The sequence below is a fragment of the Garra rufa genome, chromosome 18, assembly GCF_049309525.1.
Source record: "Garra rufa chromosome 18, GarRuf1.0, whole genome shotgun sequence".
In the NCBI taxonomy this organism is placed as follows: Eukaryota; Metazoa; Chordata; class Actinopteri; order Cypriniformes; family Cyprinidae; genus Garra; species Garra rufa.
This window is the reverse complement of record NC_133378.1, coordinates 41,615,986-41,634,812: the sequence shown is the minus strand read 5'-3', so window position 1 is coordinate 41,634,812 and position 18,827 is coordinate 41,615,986. Positions and strand designations below refer to the sequence as shown.

At 34.8% G+C, this 18,827-nt stretch overlaps 1 protein-coding gene across 1 annotated transcript; it reads left to right on the top strand.

Moving 5' to 3' along the window:
• The first annotated feature begins 1,064 nt into the window (after positions 1 to 1,064).
• LOC141291601 (F-box only protein 41) lies at positions 1,065 to 18,827 on the top strand. Its single transcript, XM_073823763.1, has 13 exons — positions 1,065 to 1,693; positions 3,456 to 3,648; positions 5,782 to 5,855; positions 5,986 to 6,224; positions 8,891 to 9,021; positions 9,104 to 9,187; positions 12,597 to 12,712; positions 12,874 to 13,026; positions 13,792 to 13,887; positions 13,961 to 14,079; positions 15,807 to 15,968; positions 18,039 to 18,154; positions 18,355 to 18,827. The coding sequence occupies exons 1-13, from the start codon at positions 1,065 to 1,067 to the stop codon at positions 18,412 to 18,414; spliced, it is 2,172 nt and encodes a 723-aa protein (XP_073679864.1). The 3' UTR covers positions 18,415 to 18,827.

Here is an 18,827-nt window from a genome sequence, read left to right as displayed (position 1 = left end):
CCCTAAAATGTTACTGACATACCCTTGAAACACCCAGAAGATACTGAACTCCCGTAAACACCCCTAAATTCTCTTAAAGGTTACTGAAACGCCATTGAAACACCCCAGAAGATACTGAAATGCCCCAAACACTTCTGGAAAACCCCTAAAGTTACTGAAATACTCTTGAAACATCCAGAAGATACTGAAACGCCTTAAAACACTTCTGAAATGTCCTTAAGCAGCCCTAAATTACTGAAATGCTTTTAAAACACCCTAGAAAATACTAAAACAATCCAAAATGCTTCGAAAGTTATTAAAGTTTAAACTTTAGTTATTAAAACACCATTGAAACACCTAGAAGATACTAAAACACCCTTGAACACTCCAAAGTTAATGAAACACCCCTAAATTCTCTTTAAGGTTACTCTAATACTCTAAAAACGCCCCTGAAGATACTGAAATGCCCTAAAGTTATTTAAACCCCCTTTAAAATGCCTAGAAGATACTGAAATGCCCCAAAACACTTGTGAAAAGCTCCTAAAAAGTTACTGAAATACCCTTAAAACACTCAGAAGATACCGAAACACCCTGAAAACTTTTCACATACCCTAAAAGTCTATTAAAGTTACTGAAACACCTCTAAATTCTCTTAAAGGTTACTGAAACACTCTTAAAACACCCCCAAATATACTGAAGCACCCCTTAAATGCTCCTAAAGTTGCTGAAAAACCTTTCCAGAAGATATTGAAACATCTTGAAACACTAAAATGCTCTCAATAAAACGCTCTTTAAAAGGTACTGAAATCCCCCAGAACCTACTGAAATGCTTCGAAAGTTACTGAAAAGCCCTTGAAAAGAGTCTGTAATGGTCCTAAATGATCTTAGAAGTTACTAAATCACCCAGAAACACTTCTGCAAGATGCAAAATGCTTCTAAAGTTACTGAAACACCCCTGAAACACCCCAGAAGATATTGAAGCGCCCCTACAACACTCCTAACATTACGGAAACACTTCTGATTTGCATGAACTCACCATGAGAATCTTGAATAGCTTTTCGATCATATAAGTGGGTCATCGCAGTATGTCGACCAGCGCCGAGCGGCCGTTACGCTGCCCGACCTGCGGAGAGGCGTGTGGGTTTGGGGAGCACCTATCCAGTATCCACTCCTGCCAAAAACTCTGTCTGACCCCTCGCCGGAGCTCTGAGGGTGGACTGATGTCCCTGTACGCCCAACGGGAGAGTGGGATCAACCGCCCTCTGCAGCTGGAGCTCCTGGATGCCCTGAGCTTGGCCCGTCCGCTCCGAAAGATCTTCATCCAGAGGGACTCGCCCTCATCTCTGTCTCCAGTGCTGGCAGTCGCCGTGAGCTCCAGAGCCGCAGAGGCGGAGGCAGACGCCGGACACGCCGTGGCCCAGCTGGGAGTGCCTTGGCTGGGCAGGCTGGCTCTGGAGGCCCGGCTTCAGCAGCTGGCTCTGGAGGTGCAAGAGCGTGTCTCGTTTAAACTGGAGGCGCTGCAGGACGAGGTCAAGCGGAGGAGCGCGGAGGTGAGGCGAGCCAGGAAAGAAAGTGAGCGCATGCACAGAGAGAAACGGCAGGCAGAGGAGCGGGCGGCCCAACTGGAGCGACAGGTGGACATTTCAGTGGAGATGCTGGCCAGCCTCAGATACGAGCTGAGAGAGAGAGATGTACAACTGCGGCACAAACAACAGTGAGTGTGTGTTTAGATGAGAGATGCACTGAAATTTCAGTAACTGAAAATATTCTTCCAAAACTGCAAAACACTCTTTTTCAGTTTTGGAGGGCTGAAATCATTAATCAATGTTCAATTAAATGAGAAGTTCACTTCCAGAACAAAAATGAATAGATCATTTACTCACCCCTTGTCATCCAAGATGTTCATAATTTCTTTTAATGTTTTTTGAGGAAAACATTTCAGGATTTCTCCCCATATAGTGGACTTCAATGGTGTCCGTGAGTTTGAACTTACAAAGTACAGGTTAAATGCAGCTTCAAAGGGCTCAAAACGATCCCAGACGAGAAAGAGAAAGTATTGGTTATTTTCTAAAAAAAAAAAATAAAATAGTTTATATACTTTAACCTCAAATACTTACCTTGTTTTAGCACCACTAACTGGACATTTCACTTCAAAACTGCCATGAAACATGCAGTAAGACACGTAATATCAGTGTTGAGAAATATTTATTCATAACTTTGAGAGAACCTTGCCAGAACGTTAGCCAAAGTTTGAGAATGTTTAGCTGGGATACTGGCAACTGGTTAAATTAATTACCAGAGAACACGACACTCTAAACAGCATCAAAAGTTCAATGACTTAATCACCCAAATTAAATCTAAAAATGTCTGCCAACGTTCACATTAAGTTATAAAAAGGCTCATTCTGTCCAGGTTTTTTGTTTTATAAAATTATGTCCTGAATAGTAAGGGAACCTTCCATTTTAACACTGTGCAAACATTATATGAAGAGTTCATTTGCAAAAACAGATAAAAAGAAAAACTCAAATTAAAAAATTGTTTTAAAAAAAATCATGTTTTTTCATTGTGCATTCCAATTAATCTCAAACTTATTATTTTAAATAAGTAAAAATTAATAAATAAATAAAGCTAACACAAAAACATGATTTGCGAAAAATAAAATTAAAAAAAATTTTATCTTTTTTTTTTTGCAAATAAAATCTTCATATGGAAATGTTACTTTTGAATGTTCCCTGAACATTCCAAAAATGTACAATAGTAAGATTTAAAAATCATTAGACAAAAAAAAAACTTTGATTAATGTTACTGGAGGAACATTTGTTCATAACTTTGAGAGAACTTTCCCAGAACATTAGCCAAAGCTGGGATATTGGCAACTGGTTAAATTAATTACTAGAAAACATCCTAAACAGCATCAAAATTTCAATGACCTAATTACCCAAATTAACATTAAGTAATAAAAAATATTCATTCTGAACATTTTCTTAATGTCCAGTTTTTTGTTTTATAAAGTTATTTCCTGATCAGTAAGGGAACATTCCATTTTAAAATTTTAACATGTGCAAACATTATATGAAGAGTTCGTTCGCAAAAACAGATTAGTCAAAAATTCAAAGTCAGTTTCAAAAATCATGTTATTTCATTGTGCATTCCAAAAAAAAAAGCATATTTATCTGTTTTTGCAAATAAAATCTTCATCAATGTTCCCTGAACATTCCAAAAATGTACAATCATAACATTTAAAAATCGTTAGACAAACATCCAACTAAAACATTTCAGGAAACAATTCCATTTATGATGATAAATAAATGACGAATTCATAACGTTGAGAGAACTTTTGATTAACCAAACTGAATTACTGCAACTTCATTTTCGGTCTAGATTTTTCAGAAAGCAAACCATTTTAGAACATCACTAGTTTAAAAGATGCGTAAGATGCATGTGAATGTTTTAATGTACGTGTACGTCTGTTTTAGGGAAGTGTGTGAGCTAGACAGGTTTGTGCGGGACACGGCGCTCCAGGAAGCTAGTGCAAAGATCCGTCTGCAGCGTTTTATCGAGGACCTGCTGGAGAGAGCCGAGAGAGCAGAGACACAGCTGCAGAATTTCCACGATGATGTCACTTCCCCTCACAGATACCTGGCGGGAAGCAGAGCGTCAGGATACCAGGTACAGATGAACACTTACTGGACCGAAACAGCTTGGCTTTACTTGAGTCTCCATGAATCATTTTGTAGTCTCTAACCTGATCATTAGGATATTTTGAGGAACGTTTGCTTCTAGAAGCTTTACTTTCACTGTTCCTCAGTGAAGGAACGATCTTCCCAAGCCTCCAAAACATCTCACGTCTTTTTAGGAACGTTTTTTTTTTTGTTCATCGCTCAATCTTTATTGGATTGCATTGCATTATACAGGTGCATCTCAACAAATTAGAATGTCGTGGAAAAGTTTATTTCAGAATTTTAACTCAAAATGTGAAACTTGTGTATTAATTAATGAAGTAGTTTAAGTCTTTGGTTCACATTAAAAAAAAACACCATCTCAATACATTAGAATACTTCATAAGACCAAAATAAAACATTTTTAGCAAATTGTTGGCCTTCTGGAAAGTATATTAATTTACTGCATATGTACTCAATACAATAGGGGCTCCTTTTGCTTTAATGACTGCCTCAATTGGGCGTGGCATGGAGGTGATCAGTCTGTGGCACTGCTGAGGTGGAATGGAAGCCCAGGTTTCTTTGACAGTTGCCTTCAGCTCATCTGCATTTTGGGTCTCATGTTTCTCATTTTCCTCTTGAAAATACCCCATAGATTCTCAATGGGGTTCAGGTCTGGTGAGTTTGCTGGCCAGTCCAGCACTCCAACACCATGGTCATTTAACCAACTTTTGGTGCTTTTGTCAGTATGGGCAGGTGCCAAATCCTGCTGGAAAATGAAATCAGCATCTTTAAAAAGCTGGACATTGCTCCCCAAATCATCACAGACTGTGGAAACTTAACACTGGACTTCAAGCAACTTGAGCTGTGAGCTTCTCCACCCTTCCTCCAGACTCCAGGACCTTGGTTTCCAAATCAAATAAAAAAACTTGCTCTCAGCTGAAAAGAGGACTTTGGACCACTGGGCAACAGTCCATTTCTTCTTCTCCTTAGCCCAGGTAAGACACCTCGCCAAATTCCTGACACGTCTGTGTGTGGGGGCTTTCAATGCCTTGACCCCAGCCTCAGTCCAAAATCTTGAACCAATTTATTGATTGATTGTCATTTTATTTCAAATATGCAAGAAACATGTCAACAAGACAGCAAAAAAAAAAAACAACGATCTTCCTATATATATTTTTTTCCTTTCTTTTTTTCTTAGCATATTTGAAAAGGAGTGGGAAGAAGTTTACACTTTTTTAATCCCACCCCCTCTCACTAAATCATACAGTTAAAGGAAAACAAGTTACTAGTTAGTTTTTTAGCTTTGACAAAGTTTAGCTTGACAAGTCTCTCTAGCACTAGAACGACCAGACACCGAAACAGTTTCTTTCTTCAGGCAATCCATCTCATGAACACTTGATCGTGGAACATACAACACTATACATTCTTCATTCTTTATTCATTTTTCCGTTATTTATTTAAAGCACATACTTACTTCCATTCAAATGTCTTTGCTATTTTTGCACATTGTCTGTCTTGTATACTTGTATATTGTTCTTTTTGTAATATGTATAGTCTTGTCACTGTCATTCTGTAGCTCTGTGGAGCTCTGTCACAAAAACAAATTCCTAGTATGTGCAAACATACCTGGCAATAAAGCTCATTCTGATTCTGATTCTCTCAAGGCTGCGGTTCTCTCAGTTGGTTGTGCATCTTTTTCCTTCCACTCAACTTTGCTTGGAGTCAATGACTGTCTTCTGGACAACTGTCAGATCAGCAGTCTTCCCCACGATTGTGTAGCGTAGTGAACCAAACTGAGAGACCTTTTTAAAGACTCAGGAAACCTTTGAAGGTGTTTTGAGTTGATTAGCATACTGGTATGTCACCATAATCTAATTTGTTGAACGAGTGAATTGATGGGTTTTTATTAAATGCGAGCCAAATCATCACAATTAAAAGAACCAAAGACTTAAACTACTTCGGTCTGTGCACACTGAATTTATTTAATACACAAGTTTCACAATTTGAGTTGAATTACTGAAATAAATGAACTTTTCCGCAACATTCTAATTTGCACCTGTGTGTTTGGATTATTTCAATCTCATCTAACTGAGACATATTATTGGAGATATAGAGTGATGAATGAATTATTTGTTGACAGAGGAGTTACAGCGTGTCTGGGATGAGCAGGAGATCATCTCATCTGTCTGATCACAGAGCTGCTCAATACTACAGGTACATTACTGAACATTTACACATCTGTTCATCAGCGTCTGCTGTCTTGGAGAAACTATTGAGATATTAAGAGATTGTGATTTTCCACTTTCGTCTGCAGTAATGATTTGTTGTGACTGACGTGTCTCAGGTACGAGCGGAGGCCGCGGACACTCTCGGTGGGTTCGGGTGGCTGTGAGGGTCACTGGGACGGACGGCAGTATCAGCACATGTTGTGTGGAGCCGTTGAGGGTCCCGACAGCGGCTCTGAATCGCCCTGGATGATCCAAAACACACACGCTGATGCCGATTCAGACAACTGGTCACTTTACACCACAGAATCACAGGACGACACACAACACACCGGATACAGGACCTACAGCCGCACCGGTACAACACACACAAGAGACCGTGTTGAACACTTTTTATACATTAATGATACAGTGGCATGCAAAAGTTTGGGAACCCCTTGCAGAATCTGCATGCTGTAAATGTATGTTATTTTTTATTTAATACTTTCCAACTGAAATTATTCGGCTGAAAACAGCCAACAAAAAAAAGCTCCTTCAGTGTCTGGCTGAATAAATGTGACCTTGGATCACAAAACCAGTCATAAGGTTAAATTTGACAAAACTGAGATTTATACATCATATGAAAGCTCAATAAATAAGCTTTCTATTGATGTATGGTTTGTTAGGATAGGACAATATTTGGCTGAGATACATCTATTTGAAATCAGAAATCTAAGGATGCAAAAAAATCAAAAAGACTGAGAAAATCACCTTTAAAGTTGTCCAAATTAGGTTCTTAACAATGCATATTACTAATCAAAAATTACATTTTGATATGTTTACAGTAGGAATTTTACAAAAAATCTTCATGGAACATGAACTCTACTTAATTTCTTAATGATTTTTGGCATAAAAGAAAAATCAAAAATTTTGACCCATGCAATGTATTTTTGGCTATTGCTACAAATATACCCCAGCGACTTAAGACTGGTTTTGTGGTCCAGGGTCACAAATGATAGCAAACAATGAGGTGACACGATCATATAGAGGCACACACTAATGCAGCAAACATGTGGTCAATGTGGAAGCATTTAAAACAGTCTGAAAAAGACGCAAAAAAAAAAAGAGACTGGTTAGAAGTGCATCGCATGTCTTCATGACAAAAATAATCACAATCATTCCAACAGCTCTATTAATTCATGTATTATAACATTCCCCTTTGCTCAGCAAGGCTGCATTTATTTGTGCATTAAAAACACATGCCTGATTCAAGAAGGGGGTCTTAAAAATGGCCAAAGAATATTATTTTACTAACTTATTCATTTTAAGTTAAATTGTGCTTTGTTGATAGGCTATAATGTCTACTAGAATGTTAAAAATGTTCAGTGTTAAATACATATTTTTAAATTGTTGTTTTGTAATTGATTACAGACAAAAACTGTAAAAAGCAAATATTGGCTAATTAATTTATGAAATGGTGAAAAAAAATTGACAAAATACATGGAGGGGGAAAAAACATGAAAAACCGTGTTTGGTAATCGGCCTTCGGCCCAGTGTTTAATTTTGTTCGGCTTCGGCCAAGAATTTATTTCGGTGCATCCCTAGTTTTTTTGTTTTGTGATCGTTGTTTACGAGTCCCTTGTTTGTTCTGAACTTTTAAACATTTAAACTTCCTGCTGTTCTTCAGAAAAATCCTCCAGGTCCTGCAGATTCTTCTGTTTTCCAGCATCTTTTGCATATTTGAACCCTTTCGAACAATGACTGTATGATTTTGAGATCCATGTTTCCACACTGAGGACAACTGACGCACTTAAACACAACTATTGAAAAAGTTTCAAACGCTCACTGATGCTCCAGAAGGAAACGCGATGCATTAAGAGCCGGGGGTGAAAACTATTGTATTTAATTTGTCTTCTGGGAAACATGCTAGTATCTTCGGTTGCTTCTGAAGAACAGTACAAAAAGGTGTGTGTGGGGGGGGGGGGGGGAGTATTCAACAAACTAAGAAAAATTTGGACATGTTTATCCTGTTCAAAAGTTAATGCATAATGTTTCCTTCTGGAGCATCAGTTAATGTTTGAGCCTTTTTTAATAGTTGTGTTTGAGTCCCTCAGTTGTCCTCAGTGTGAAAAGATGGATCTCAAAATCATACAGTCATTGTTGAAAAGGGTTTAAATATGCAAAAGAGGCTGGAAAAATAAAGAATCTGAAGGACCTGGAGGATTTTTCTGAAGAGCAGTGCTCAGTTTCACTGTTCAGAACAAACAAGGGACTCATGAATAACACAGTATTAAGTATTAACAAGGGTTTCCACACTTTTGAAGCAATTTTTTTGTCTTGTGGACTATGTGTAAACATCTTTTATGTAAAGTACCTTACTCAAAACAGTACCAAATAAAAAAAATAACATGCATTTTGTATGATTTCTACGGTGCCCGCCAGGGGACACCTTCGGTTCACTTATGTTTGTCGTGGCCACGACATAATATCACGTTCCCACGAGTTAATATGAGGTTCCCACGAATTAATATCTCGTGGCCACAACATAATATCATGTTCCCACGAGTTTATATGTCGTGGCCACGACAAACATAAGTGAACCGAAGGTGTCCCCTGGCGGGCACCGTAGATTTCTGTTATTTTGTTAAAATTATTTACATTTTCACAAACTCTGCAAGGGGTTCCCAAACTTCCACATACCACTGTACATTCAATTAATCAAAAGTGACAGTAAAGAGATTTATAATGTTTCTATTTGAAATAAATGCTGTTATTTAGAGCTTTCTAGTCATCTGAATCCTAAAAACAAAACATATCACGGTTTCCACAAAAATATTGTGCAGCACAGCTGTTTTTAACATTGATAATAATCTGAAATGTTTCTTGAGCAGTAAATCAGTATATTAGAATGATTTCTGAAGGATCATGCGACTGGAGTAATGATGCTGAAAATTAAGCTTTGATTACAGTTTAATTGATATTCACATTCACACACAATCATAATAGCATTTCACTGTTTTTACAGTATTTTTTGTGTGCAATCAGGTCAGGATCTCCACTGGCGTGTGAACAGATCCAGTGAGTCAGCTGTGTGTTCGGAGCATCTGAGGCTCAAAGCGGCGCTGTTCTGTGTGTTCACTTATCTGGACACGCGCTCGCTGCTCACCGCCGCTGAGGTGTGTGTTAGATATATAACATGACTGTGTTATGTGTGCTTTAATGTTGACTATTCAGTGTGTGTGTGTGTGTGTGTTTCAGGTGTGTAAGGACTGGCGCAGTGTTGCCCGTCATCCTGCTGTTTGGACCAGAGTAACACTGGAAAGTGCACGTATATCATCAAAGGTAAGAAAACACACTTGTTTCACTACATTAGTAAGCTCATTACATACTTGCATTGTTTTTCTATCAGAGTAATGCTATTTTATCCTAATAGAACTAAATGTTAAGGTGCAGTATTACAATACAGTATATGAAATAAATATATACACTATGTTTTTTCGAAAATGAAATGAATACTTTTATTTGTTCAGGAAGCATTAACTTGATCAGTAAAAACATTTGGTTCATTCTGTGTCAATTCAACCAGAGATCCATGGCTAAAAATGACATTTTAATTTTTTTTCTGGTGAAAGAAATATATAAAAGAAGAATAAAAGCTAAAATATGTCATGTCATGGATGTATATTTACTGAATAATCCATTATTTTCACTTGAGATTTGTAGGTATGTTCAAAGCAATTATTTTGATAGCGGTAAACAAGATACATTTCTAGTTTCAACATTATTTGTTTTTCAGACATTTGTCTTCAAAAGAACAAAGTAAAACCTAAATGCAAAGTGACCCACATTTTGCTTTGGATCACTTAAAATTAGTACGATTCAAAAATATCTCTAGGATTGAACCATAGGGCCTTACAAATGAAGATTACACAAGAAAGGTTTCTCAGGAATCAGAATGTAAAATCCTATTGAGATACCTTTAATACTTCTTGAGTTACAGGCATGCCAACTTTGGAAAAACATTATTTTTGGCACTCAGGTATGTTGTGCAATTGTTTTGACAATAGAGGGAAACTTTTTAGTTTCAACATGATTTGTTCTTCAAACATTCCTCCTTAAAAAAAAAAATCATCTATATGCAAAGTGGCCCACATTTGGTTTTTGACCACAGAACTACTGGAGCCATATTGAAACCCCAATATTGTTGGGCCTTAAAAATGAAGATGCCAAAGGAAAAGTTTGTTAAGAATAAAAATCTTAAACCGTATTGAGATACCTTTATTAGTTTTTGACTTACACTAATGCAAACAATGGAGAGAAAAACACAAAAACAGCCTTTTCCCTATTTTTGAGCGCTTAACATTGGCACATAATACAACTCTGTTTGCCAAAATGAAGATGCCAAAGGAAAAGTTTGTTCAGAGCCAAAATCTAAAAGAACATTAAGATATCTTTATTACTTCTTGAGTTACACCAATGCACACTTCGGGGAAAAAAAAACACAACAACACAAAAACAGTTTTTTCCCCATTTTTGAGCACTTAACATTGGCACATAATGCAACAAAGATAGCTAAAGTCAACAGATTTTACTAATAGAGCTATCAATCTCTGTGTAAAATTAACATTATGATGCTGCAGGCTTTCTAAAGTTCTTTTTACCCTCCTATAAACTGATACTGAATCTCCGATGAAAATGGCCATTTTGACACTACTCAACAAAATAGTGGATTACTCCGTAAATGTACATCCATGACATTTAATATTTTGGCTTTCATCACTATATAGGTCTATGCTTCTACAGAAAAAAAAATAGCCAACAAATGAGCCAGGGACATTTTTGAAATGTAGTTGATTTGACACAGAATGACCTCTGTACAGTTTAATAAAATGTGTACAGTTTCAACATTTTGCAAACAGAGCTGCATTGAAATCCCCATATCAGTGTAAATAAACCACATTAGGCCTTAAAAATGAAGATGCCAAATGAAAGGTTTGTTAAGAGCCAAAATCTAAAAGGGCATTAAGATACTTCTTAAGTTACGCCAATACACACTTTGAAGAAAAACACACAAAAACAGCTTTTCCCCATTTTGGAGTGCTTAACATTGGCACATAATGCAACAAAGATTGCTAAAGCCAAGATTTTACTAATAGATCTACCAATATCTGTGTAAAAAAAAACAAAAAACATTATGATGCTGCCATCTTTCCAACGTCATTTTTACCCCCCTGTAATTAGGCTCTTAATCTCAGGTGAAAATTGCCATTTTTACCTCCCTCTACAAAAAAGTGGATTACTTAGTAAATATTCATCCATGACATTTAATATTTTGACTTCCATCACTATACATGTCTATCCTTCTTCAGAAAAAAAAAAATGAGCCAGGGAAGTTTTTGCAGATTGGTTGATTTGACACTGAATGACCAATTTGGTTTTTGACCACTAAAAATGTGTACAATTTAACAATTTGCAAATCGAGCTGCATTGAGATCCCCATATCTGTGTAAATGAACCACATTAGGCCTTATAACAGAAGATGCCAAATGAAAGGTTTGTTAAGAGCCAAAATCTAAAAGGACATTAAGATATCTTTAATACTTCTTGAGTTACATCAATACACACTTTGAAGAAAAACACACAAAAACAGCTTTTTTCCCCATTTTGGAGTGCTTAACATTGGCACATAATGCAACAAAGATTGCTAAAGCCAACAGATTTTACTAATAGAGCTACCAATCTCTGTGTAAAAATAACATTATGATGCTGCCATCTTTCTGAAGTAATTTTAATCTCCTGTAAATTGGCTTGGAATCTCAGGTGAAAACGGTCAATTTGACCCCCTCTACAAAATAGTGGATTACTCAGTAAATATTCATCAATGACATTTAATATTTTGACTTTAACCACTATACATGTCTATCCTTCTTCAGAAAAAAAAAATGAGCCAGGGAAGTTTTTGGAGACTGGTTGATTTGACACTGAATGACCGATTTGGTTTTTGACCACTAAAAATGTGTACAATTTAACAATTTGCGAACAGAGCTGCATTGAAATCCTCATATCTGTGTAAATTAACCACATTAGGCCTTAAAAATGAAGATGCCAAATGAAAACTTTGTTAAGGGCCTAAATCTGTAAGGACATTAAGATACTTCTTAAGTTACGCCAATACACACCTTGGAGAAAAACACCAAAAATAGCCTTTTCCCCATTTTTGAGCACTTTACATTGGTACATAATAGCACAAAGATGGCAAAAATCAACAGATTTTAATTCTAATAGAGCTACCAATCTCTGTGTGAAAACAGGTGAAAACTCTCACCCACTACAAAATAGTGGATTACTCAGTAAAATATTATAGCCAATATTTTGTCTTTTATCACTATTTAGGTTTTTCTTTCTTCAAGAAAAACAAAATCAAACAAATGACCAATCCAAGTAAACACTTTTTTCACATGCACAACTTGAATCCACAAACATTTCATCTAAATGGAGTCCAAAATCCAACCAAACCAAATCACAATCCTCATGCATCAGCAACCAAACCAGCAAACATCAGCAGAAGATAGAAACTCAGATCAGTCTTACCTGTGCAGAAGCTTATTTCCATTCATTGTTTCCAAACACAGGCCTCAAACTACTTCTTTGGCATGGCCAAAATGGCTTCCTCTAACTAAAAAAAACAGCCAGTCCTCTAGAAGTCACTGTAGAGCAAAGGCCATACTAACTTCTCTGTGTTTTTGTGTAGTTCCTGATGACTCTGTCTCAGTGGTGCTGTCAGACTCAGTCTCTCGTTCTTCACAACCTCAAACCTCGATCTCGTGGAAAGAAAGAAAACAAAGATGAGTACTCACGTAGCACCAGGTAAAACACATACAGACATCTCTCTCACTATGTAAGCACAAAACTGGTATATTCTACATGATGGCCAGTATAAAGTACTTTAGTAAAGAATGTTTTATGAGTTGTTTGTGCATTTAAAGAGTGTTTTGTCAGCTCTGTGTGTGGGATCTTTCTGTGTTGAGGGGCGGACTGGAGGTGGGGTTGGAGGCGGTGCTTAAGGCAGCAGGGCGGAGTCTCGTGGCTCTGAGCATCTCTCATTGTCCCAACATTCTGACAGACAGATCGCTGTGGCTCATCAGCTGTCACTGTCGCGCGCTGCAGTCGCTCACATACAGGTGATATGAAAATTTCCTAAATTATTATTTTTTTTTAATTATACATTTTTTAAATCCATTCTTTTGACTTTACATAAAAGAATAGATAGTGTTTAAAGCATTTAAAATTTACAGTTTACATTTTCATGATATAATTATTTTAGTAAGTTTTTTAAAATTTCATTTTTTAATTATTTCAGTTGCACACTATTATGATTTATTTTTTAGTGTGCTTGAATTTTTATTTTTACATTATTATAGTTTTATAAACCATTTCTCTTTTATTAAGTGTTTTATTTTTGTTTTAGAATATAAATATTTTGTAATAATTTTTTTTTTTTTTAGTTTTTGATTGTTTTTAATTTTTGATTATTTAAAATTGAATCAGATTTTTTAAATGAATTGTTTCATGTAAGCATTTTATTTTAATTATTTTAATTTAAAAAAATCATTTATATTTTAGCATTTCATGATTTAATTGTTTTTATTTTATAATGATTCACTCACACCCAAAATCAACTTTTTATCTATGTATTTATTTATTAAATAATTCATTCATTTTTATATATAAAAAAACAGTTCTTTTAAATCAAACCTTAAATGAGCACCTGTCTGATTTACATCTTTATTATTATTTTATGATATATTATGATATATTTCAAAATAGGGCTTTTGTACATTCAGTATTGTGCAGCACATATTGCTCATTGTTATCAATGGTAAACATTAAATGAAGATTAAAAAACAACATTTTGATTGATTCCGGTCTTGTTCTGATGTTTTCAGGAGTGCGTCGGATCCGGTGGGACAGGAAGTGATCTGGGCTCTGGGAGCGGGATGCAGGGACATCACAACGCTGCGTATCGCTCCTCTACAGCCGTGGTGAGGGCCCGTCACTTTAAATACATCACCGGTGATCACATGACCACTGATTTCCCACTTTGGTTTCCTCCAGCCTGCAACCCAGTCGCTTCAGTAACCGCTGCTTGCAGACGATTGGCCGCTGCTGGCCTAACCTGTGTCGTGTGGGAGTGGGCGGGGCCGGCTGCGGCGTGCAGGGATTGGCCTCTCTGGGTGAGTGACAGGTGAAGTGTGATTAATGTGTGACAGGGGTATGCAGGTGCATATGGCCCTGGGCAGATTGAGGGCCCCCCGAGCCGAGGGGGAACTTTTAAATGAAACGAAGGAACGAGCCTGCCCTTGTCCGACAACTCATCAGAACAGAGCCTGCGTTACAGACATTAAAATAGTTCAGTTTTGGATTCTAATGGCAAAGTGGCCATTAGCAAAATCTCGTTTTGTTGTGTTTCTTTATTAAGATAATTTAGAAATGTGTTTGAAACATTTTAGGTTTGTTAAATTCAAGCTTTTGTTTTTTTTTAAAAACGACCAAGCGGCCAGCGGCAATGAGTCGAGCATGTTAGAGCAACTTAGCCTTTTCTCAAATAAAATCTATAGACATAAAACATCTGATGTAGTTTACAAAATCAATTTAAACATTTAACCTAGATAAAGGTGCGCTGTTAGACGCATATCCAATCGTTTGTGTGGAGAGTGGAAGCTTAAGCGTGCTTTGCAGGACATGGACGCTCCAGCGCTATCACTTGCATTTTTTCCTTAATAACAGTGGAAACCTAAAATACGCCATCATTTTTGCTCGTAAAGGTAAGAGTAATACATCATTCGGAACTGCAAAAGGTCTACTTTTATTTGTGTGCACTCACAATATCAACAAAACGTTGTGCTTTTGTAAAATAGCAATAGAAAACAAACCGAAACTCAGTGAATACTTGCCTCACAGACATGAGAAATATCTGTAGAATGCTTTAAATTGCTACATTAAAACAAAATAATTCATGTAATAAAATCATGTTATATTGCGTAAGGTTAATGTGAAAATTCCTATACTCCAACCATGTCTTTACATTTACCGTGAAAACAGCAATAAAAATGTATGATTTATGATTGATTTATGAGAAAAATAAAACAATGTTGGCAAAGGTATAGGCTTTTCTGAGGTGTAGTATAAATGTTATAACTGTTATTATACCTTACAAGATGTTTTATTGCCTTTTTTTTTAACTCTGATTGATCGATTTCATGAGACGTGTTTATAATTTTTTTAAATGCATTAAAAAATTCTCTGTTTATTTCATTCTGCATATATGTGACCCTGGACCACAAAACCAGTCTTACGTCGCTGGGGTATATTTGTAGCAAGAGCCAAAAATACATTGTTTGGGTCAAAATTATAGATTTTTCTTTTATGTCAAAAATCATTAGGAAATTAAGTAAAGATCATGTTACATTAAGATTTTTTGTAAAATTCCTACTGTAAATATATCAAAATGTAATTTTTTATTAGTAATATGCATTGTTAAGAACTTAATTTGGCCAATTTAAAGGTGATTTTCTCAGTATTTAGATTTTTTTGCACCCTCAGATTCCAGATTTTCAAATAGATGTATCTCGGCCAAATATTGTCCTATCCTAACAAACTATACATCAATGGAAAGCTTATTTATTGAGCTGATGTATGATGTATATATCTCAGTTTTGTAAATTTTTAACCTTGTGACTGGTTTTGTGGTCCAGGGTCACATATTTAAAAGGAAAAGATAATTGTTTCACATGCCGCTTGATCTGAGGCAAATATAGTTACCTCACTACAAATTAAAGAGTGTAAAAACACATTTATTATTAGTATTTTTTCGTAAAATTGAGACTTGAGTGCTACAAATAATGAATGGACTTGAAAACGTTAAATATTATTTTCAATGAAACAGCCTGTATTTGTGCAGTCAGGAACTGTGTGAACCTGTGTGAGCTGGAGCTGGATCACATGAACGAGCTGAACCAGGAGGGAGCGGCAGAGATCTGCAGAGACGGCTTCCTACAGCAGCTCCACACGCTCAGCTTTATCTCCACACCAGTCACGGCCAAAGCCATACTGCACTTCAGGAGTGAGCATCTCATTAACATCATTTCTAGAGACTGAGCCCATTGTTTTTATTTTAAATGATGTATTTAAATTGATATTTTTATGATTTGTGATCCTGGACCAGTATGTTTGTAACAATAGCCAACAATACACTGTTTGGGTCAAAATTATAGATTTCTTTTTATGCCAAAGATCATTAGGATATAAGGTAAAGATTGTGATCCATGAAGATATTTTGTAAATTTCCTACTGTAAATATATCAAAACACAGCTTTCAGATGATGTATAAATCTCCATTTAAAAAAAATGACTCTTATGACTGGTTTTGTGGTCCAGGGTCACAATTAATTTTAGTTTTTATTATTATTATAATTTTAAAATAATTTATAAATCACCTTAAACTTAAATAAATCATCATAATGTTTTATTTAAATAATTTATTTGTTTAAATTGTTTAAATACATTTTTTATGATGTAGATTTAGTGAGTGTTTTTCATTATTTTTATTTTTAAATTGTTTATTTTATTTATACATTAGTATGATTAATATTAAGAAATATCATTTAATTGTTTTCATTTTAAATGATGTTTACATTTTACATTTTTATAATTTAATTTTCAGTGTTTCATTTTGATTGCTTTTAAAAGTGATTTCATTTATACATTATTATAATTAGATCTTTAGTGAGTGTTGATTGCTTTTATTTTAAATTATTCATTTACAGTTTACATTTTCATTTAGTTATTTTAATAAGTTTTTAAAATAGTTTTTATTTTAAAATTGTTACAGGTTCACATCATTTTTAGTCAGCTTGAATTGTTTTTATTTTTAAATTGTTACATTTTTATAAAATAATAAATATTTTTTCTTAAACTCTTTTTATTAAATAGTTGAAATGTTAAAACTTATTTTATAATAATTATTATTAAAATTATATAATATTTATTTTTTAGTATTTTTATCAAGTTTTTTTGATCGTTTTTTATGTCATATTTTTATGATTTATTTCATGTTTAGTAACCATTTAATTTTAATTATTTATATGTAAAAATTATTCACATTTTACCACTTCATAAATAATTATTTTAACACATTTTTTTAAATAGTTTTCATGTTTAATTATTTCAGTTTTACATTATGAATAGATTTTAGTGCGCTTGAATTGTTTTTATCCTTGAATTATTACATTTTTTATATTTGTTTAAATTAATAAATTATTTATCTTAAAAATTTTGTATTAAACCATTAAAATGTTAATAATTTAAAATATAAAAAAAGTTTTACGAGAATTATTATTAAAATATTGAATATTTATTTTTTATTATTTATTTTATGTAAAAATTATTTACATTTTACCATTTAATAATTGTATTATTCTAATTTATTAAATAGTTTTTATTTTTAAATTATTAAAATGTTTAATAAACTAATAAATTATTTCTATTAAACTTTTTATTAATCTATTAAAATGTTAATAATTTAAAATATTAAATATTGTTTTATAATAATTATTATTAAAATATTTTAATATATTTTTCATTATTTTTTTAGAAAGTTTTTTTTTTAATTTAGATGTGATATGAATTATTTAATGTTCAGTAAGCATTTTATTTTAATTAATTTATATTTAAAAATGTAATAATTTAATTTACATGGTAGAACCTTGTCTAGACTATTTCACATTTGAAATGAGACACATTCACAGGCTCTCACAAATATTCTTGTAATATTTGCATATGGATGTCATTTGGTCTTCATTCTCAGGTCTATTTGCATGCTGAATTGAGATTAGGTTCTTTTGTTTTGCATGTATTTTAATGCATTTCTAACCGCCTGCACTGCAAAGACAGTTGGTCATTTGTTGAATCTGATTACAAAAAGACAAATGCTGACTGTCATTTTCTCTGTGTGTGTGTGTGTGTGTGTGTGTGTGTGTGTGTGTGTGTGTGTGTGTGTGTGTGTGTGTGTGTGTGTGTGTGTGTGTGTGTGTGTGTGTGGGTGTGTGTGTGTGTGTGTGTGTGTGTGTGTGTGTGGGTGTGGGTGTGTGTGTGTGTGTGTGTGTGTGTGTGTGTGTGTGTGTGTGTGTGTGAGGTGTGTGTGTGAGTCTGAAGTGTGTGGTTGTTCAGTTGTGTATCTCTGATTACTTCGAGGACGCCGACAATGAAGAAGCCAAGAGATTATTTGATGAGATCGTCAACAACCTACAGGTCAAAATCAACCTCCATCACAAACACACAGATACTACTAAAGTTTCAATTCAAGTTTTCAATTCAAGCACTTTTCAAGTACTTCTTCACGAATAGTGCTATTTTCAAGGGTTTTCCAGGCCTTTAATTTCAAGAAGTCAAATTCAAGCACTTTAAGCACCTTGTACGAACCCTGTATTAAGTGTAATTAATTTCCTCAGGCATTGAAAAAGCGTCCAGGTCTGAGTGACGTCCTGCAGATCAGAGTGGACAAACCCTGAGGATCACGTCTGATGAGCTCCTGATTCACTGTGACCATCTGACGCAACACATAACACACTTTCATTGTTTTTACATAAAGCAAATTATAATTAATTACAGACATAAACAACATAAACCCTGCAGGAGAACCCTACATTTTCATTGATTATTTTCTTTTTAGTGTTACACAAGTAAGGCACTTTTGAGCATAGAGAGGGTTTGAGGTTTGAGATGCACAAATATATCGCAACTCAACATACTCAGGTCAGTTTATTTTTAATATTAAAGTAGTTCTAGGAATTTAGCTAAAATATATTATGATAGTGGTTAGCTGTAGTCGTAATGTTGCAATAAGTAGCAGTAAATGTTGTCACTCTTATGAATTCAGTACTGTTCAAACACACATATGCATGAACACTTACACACACAAACA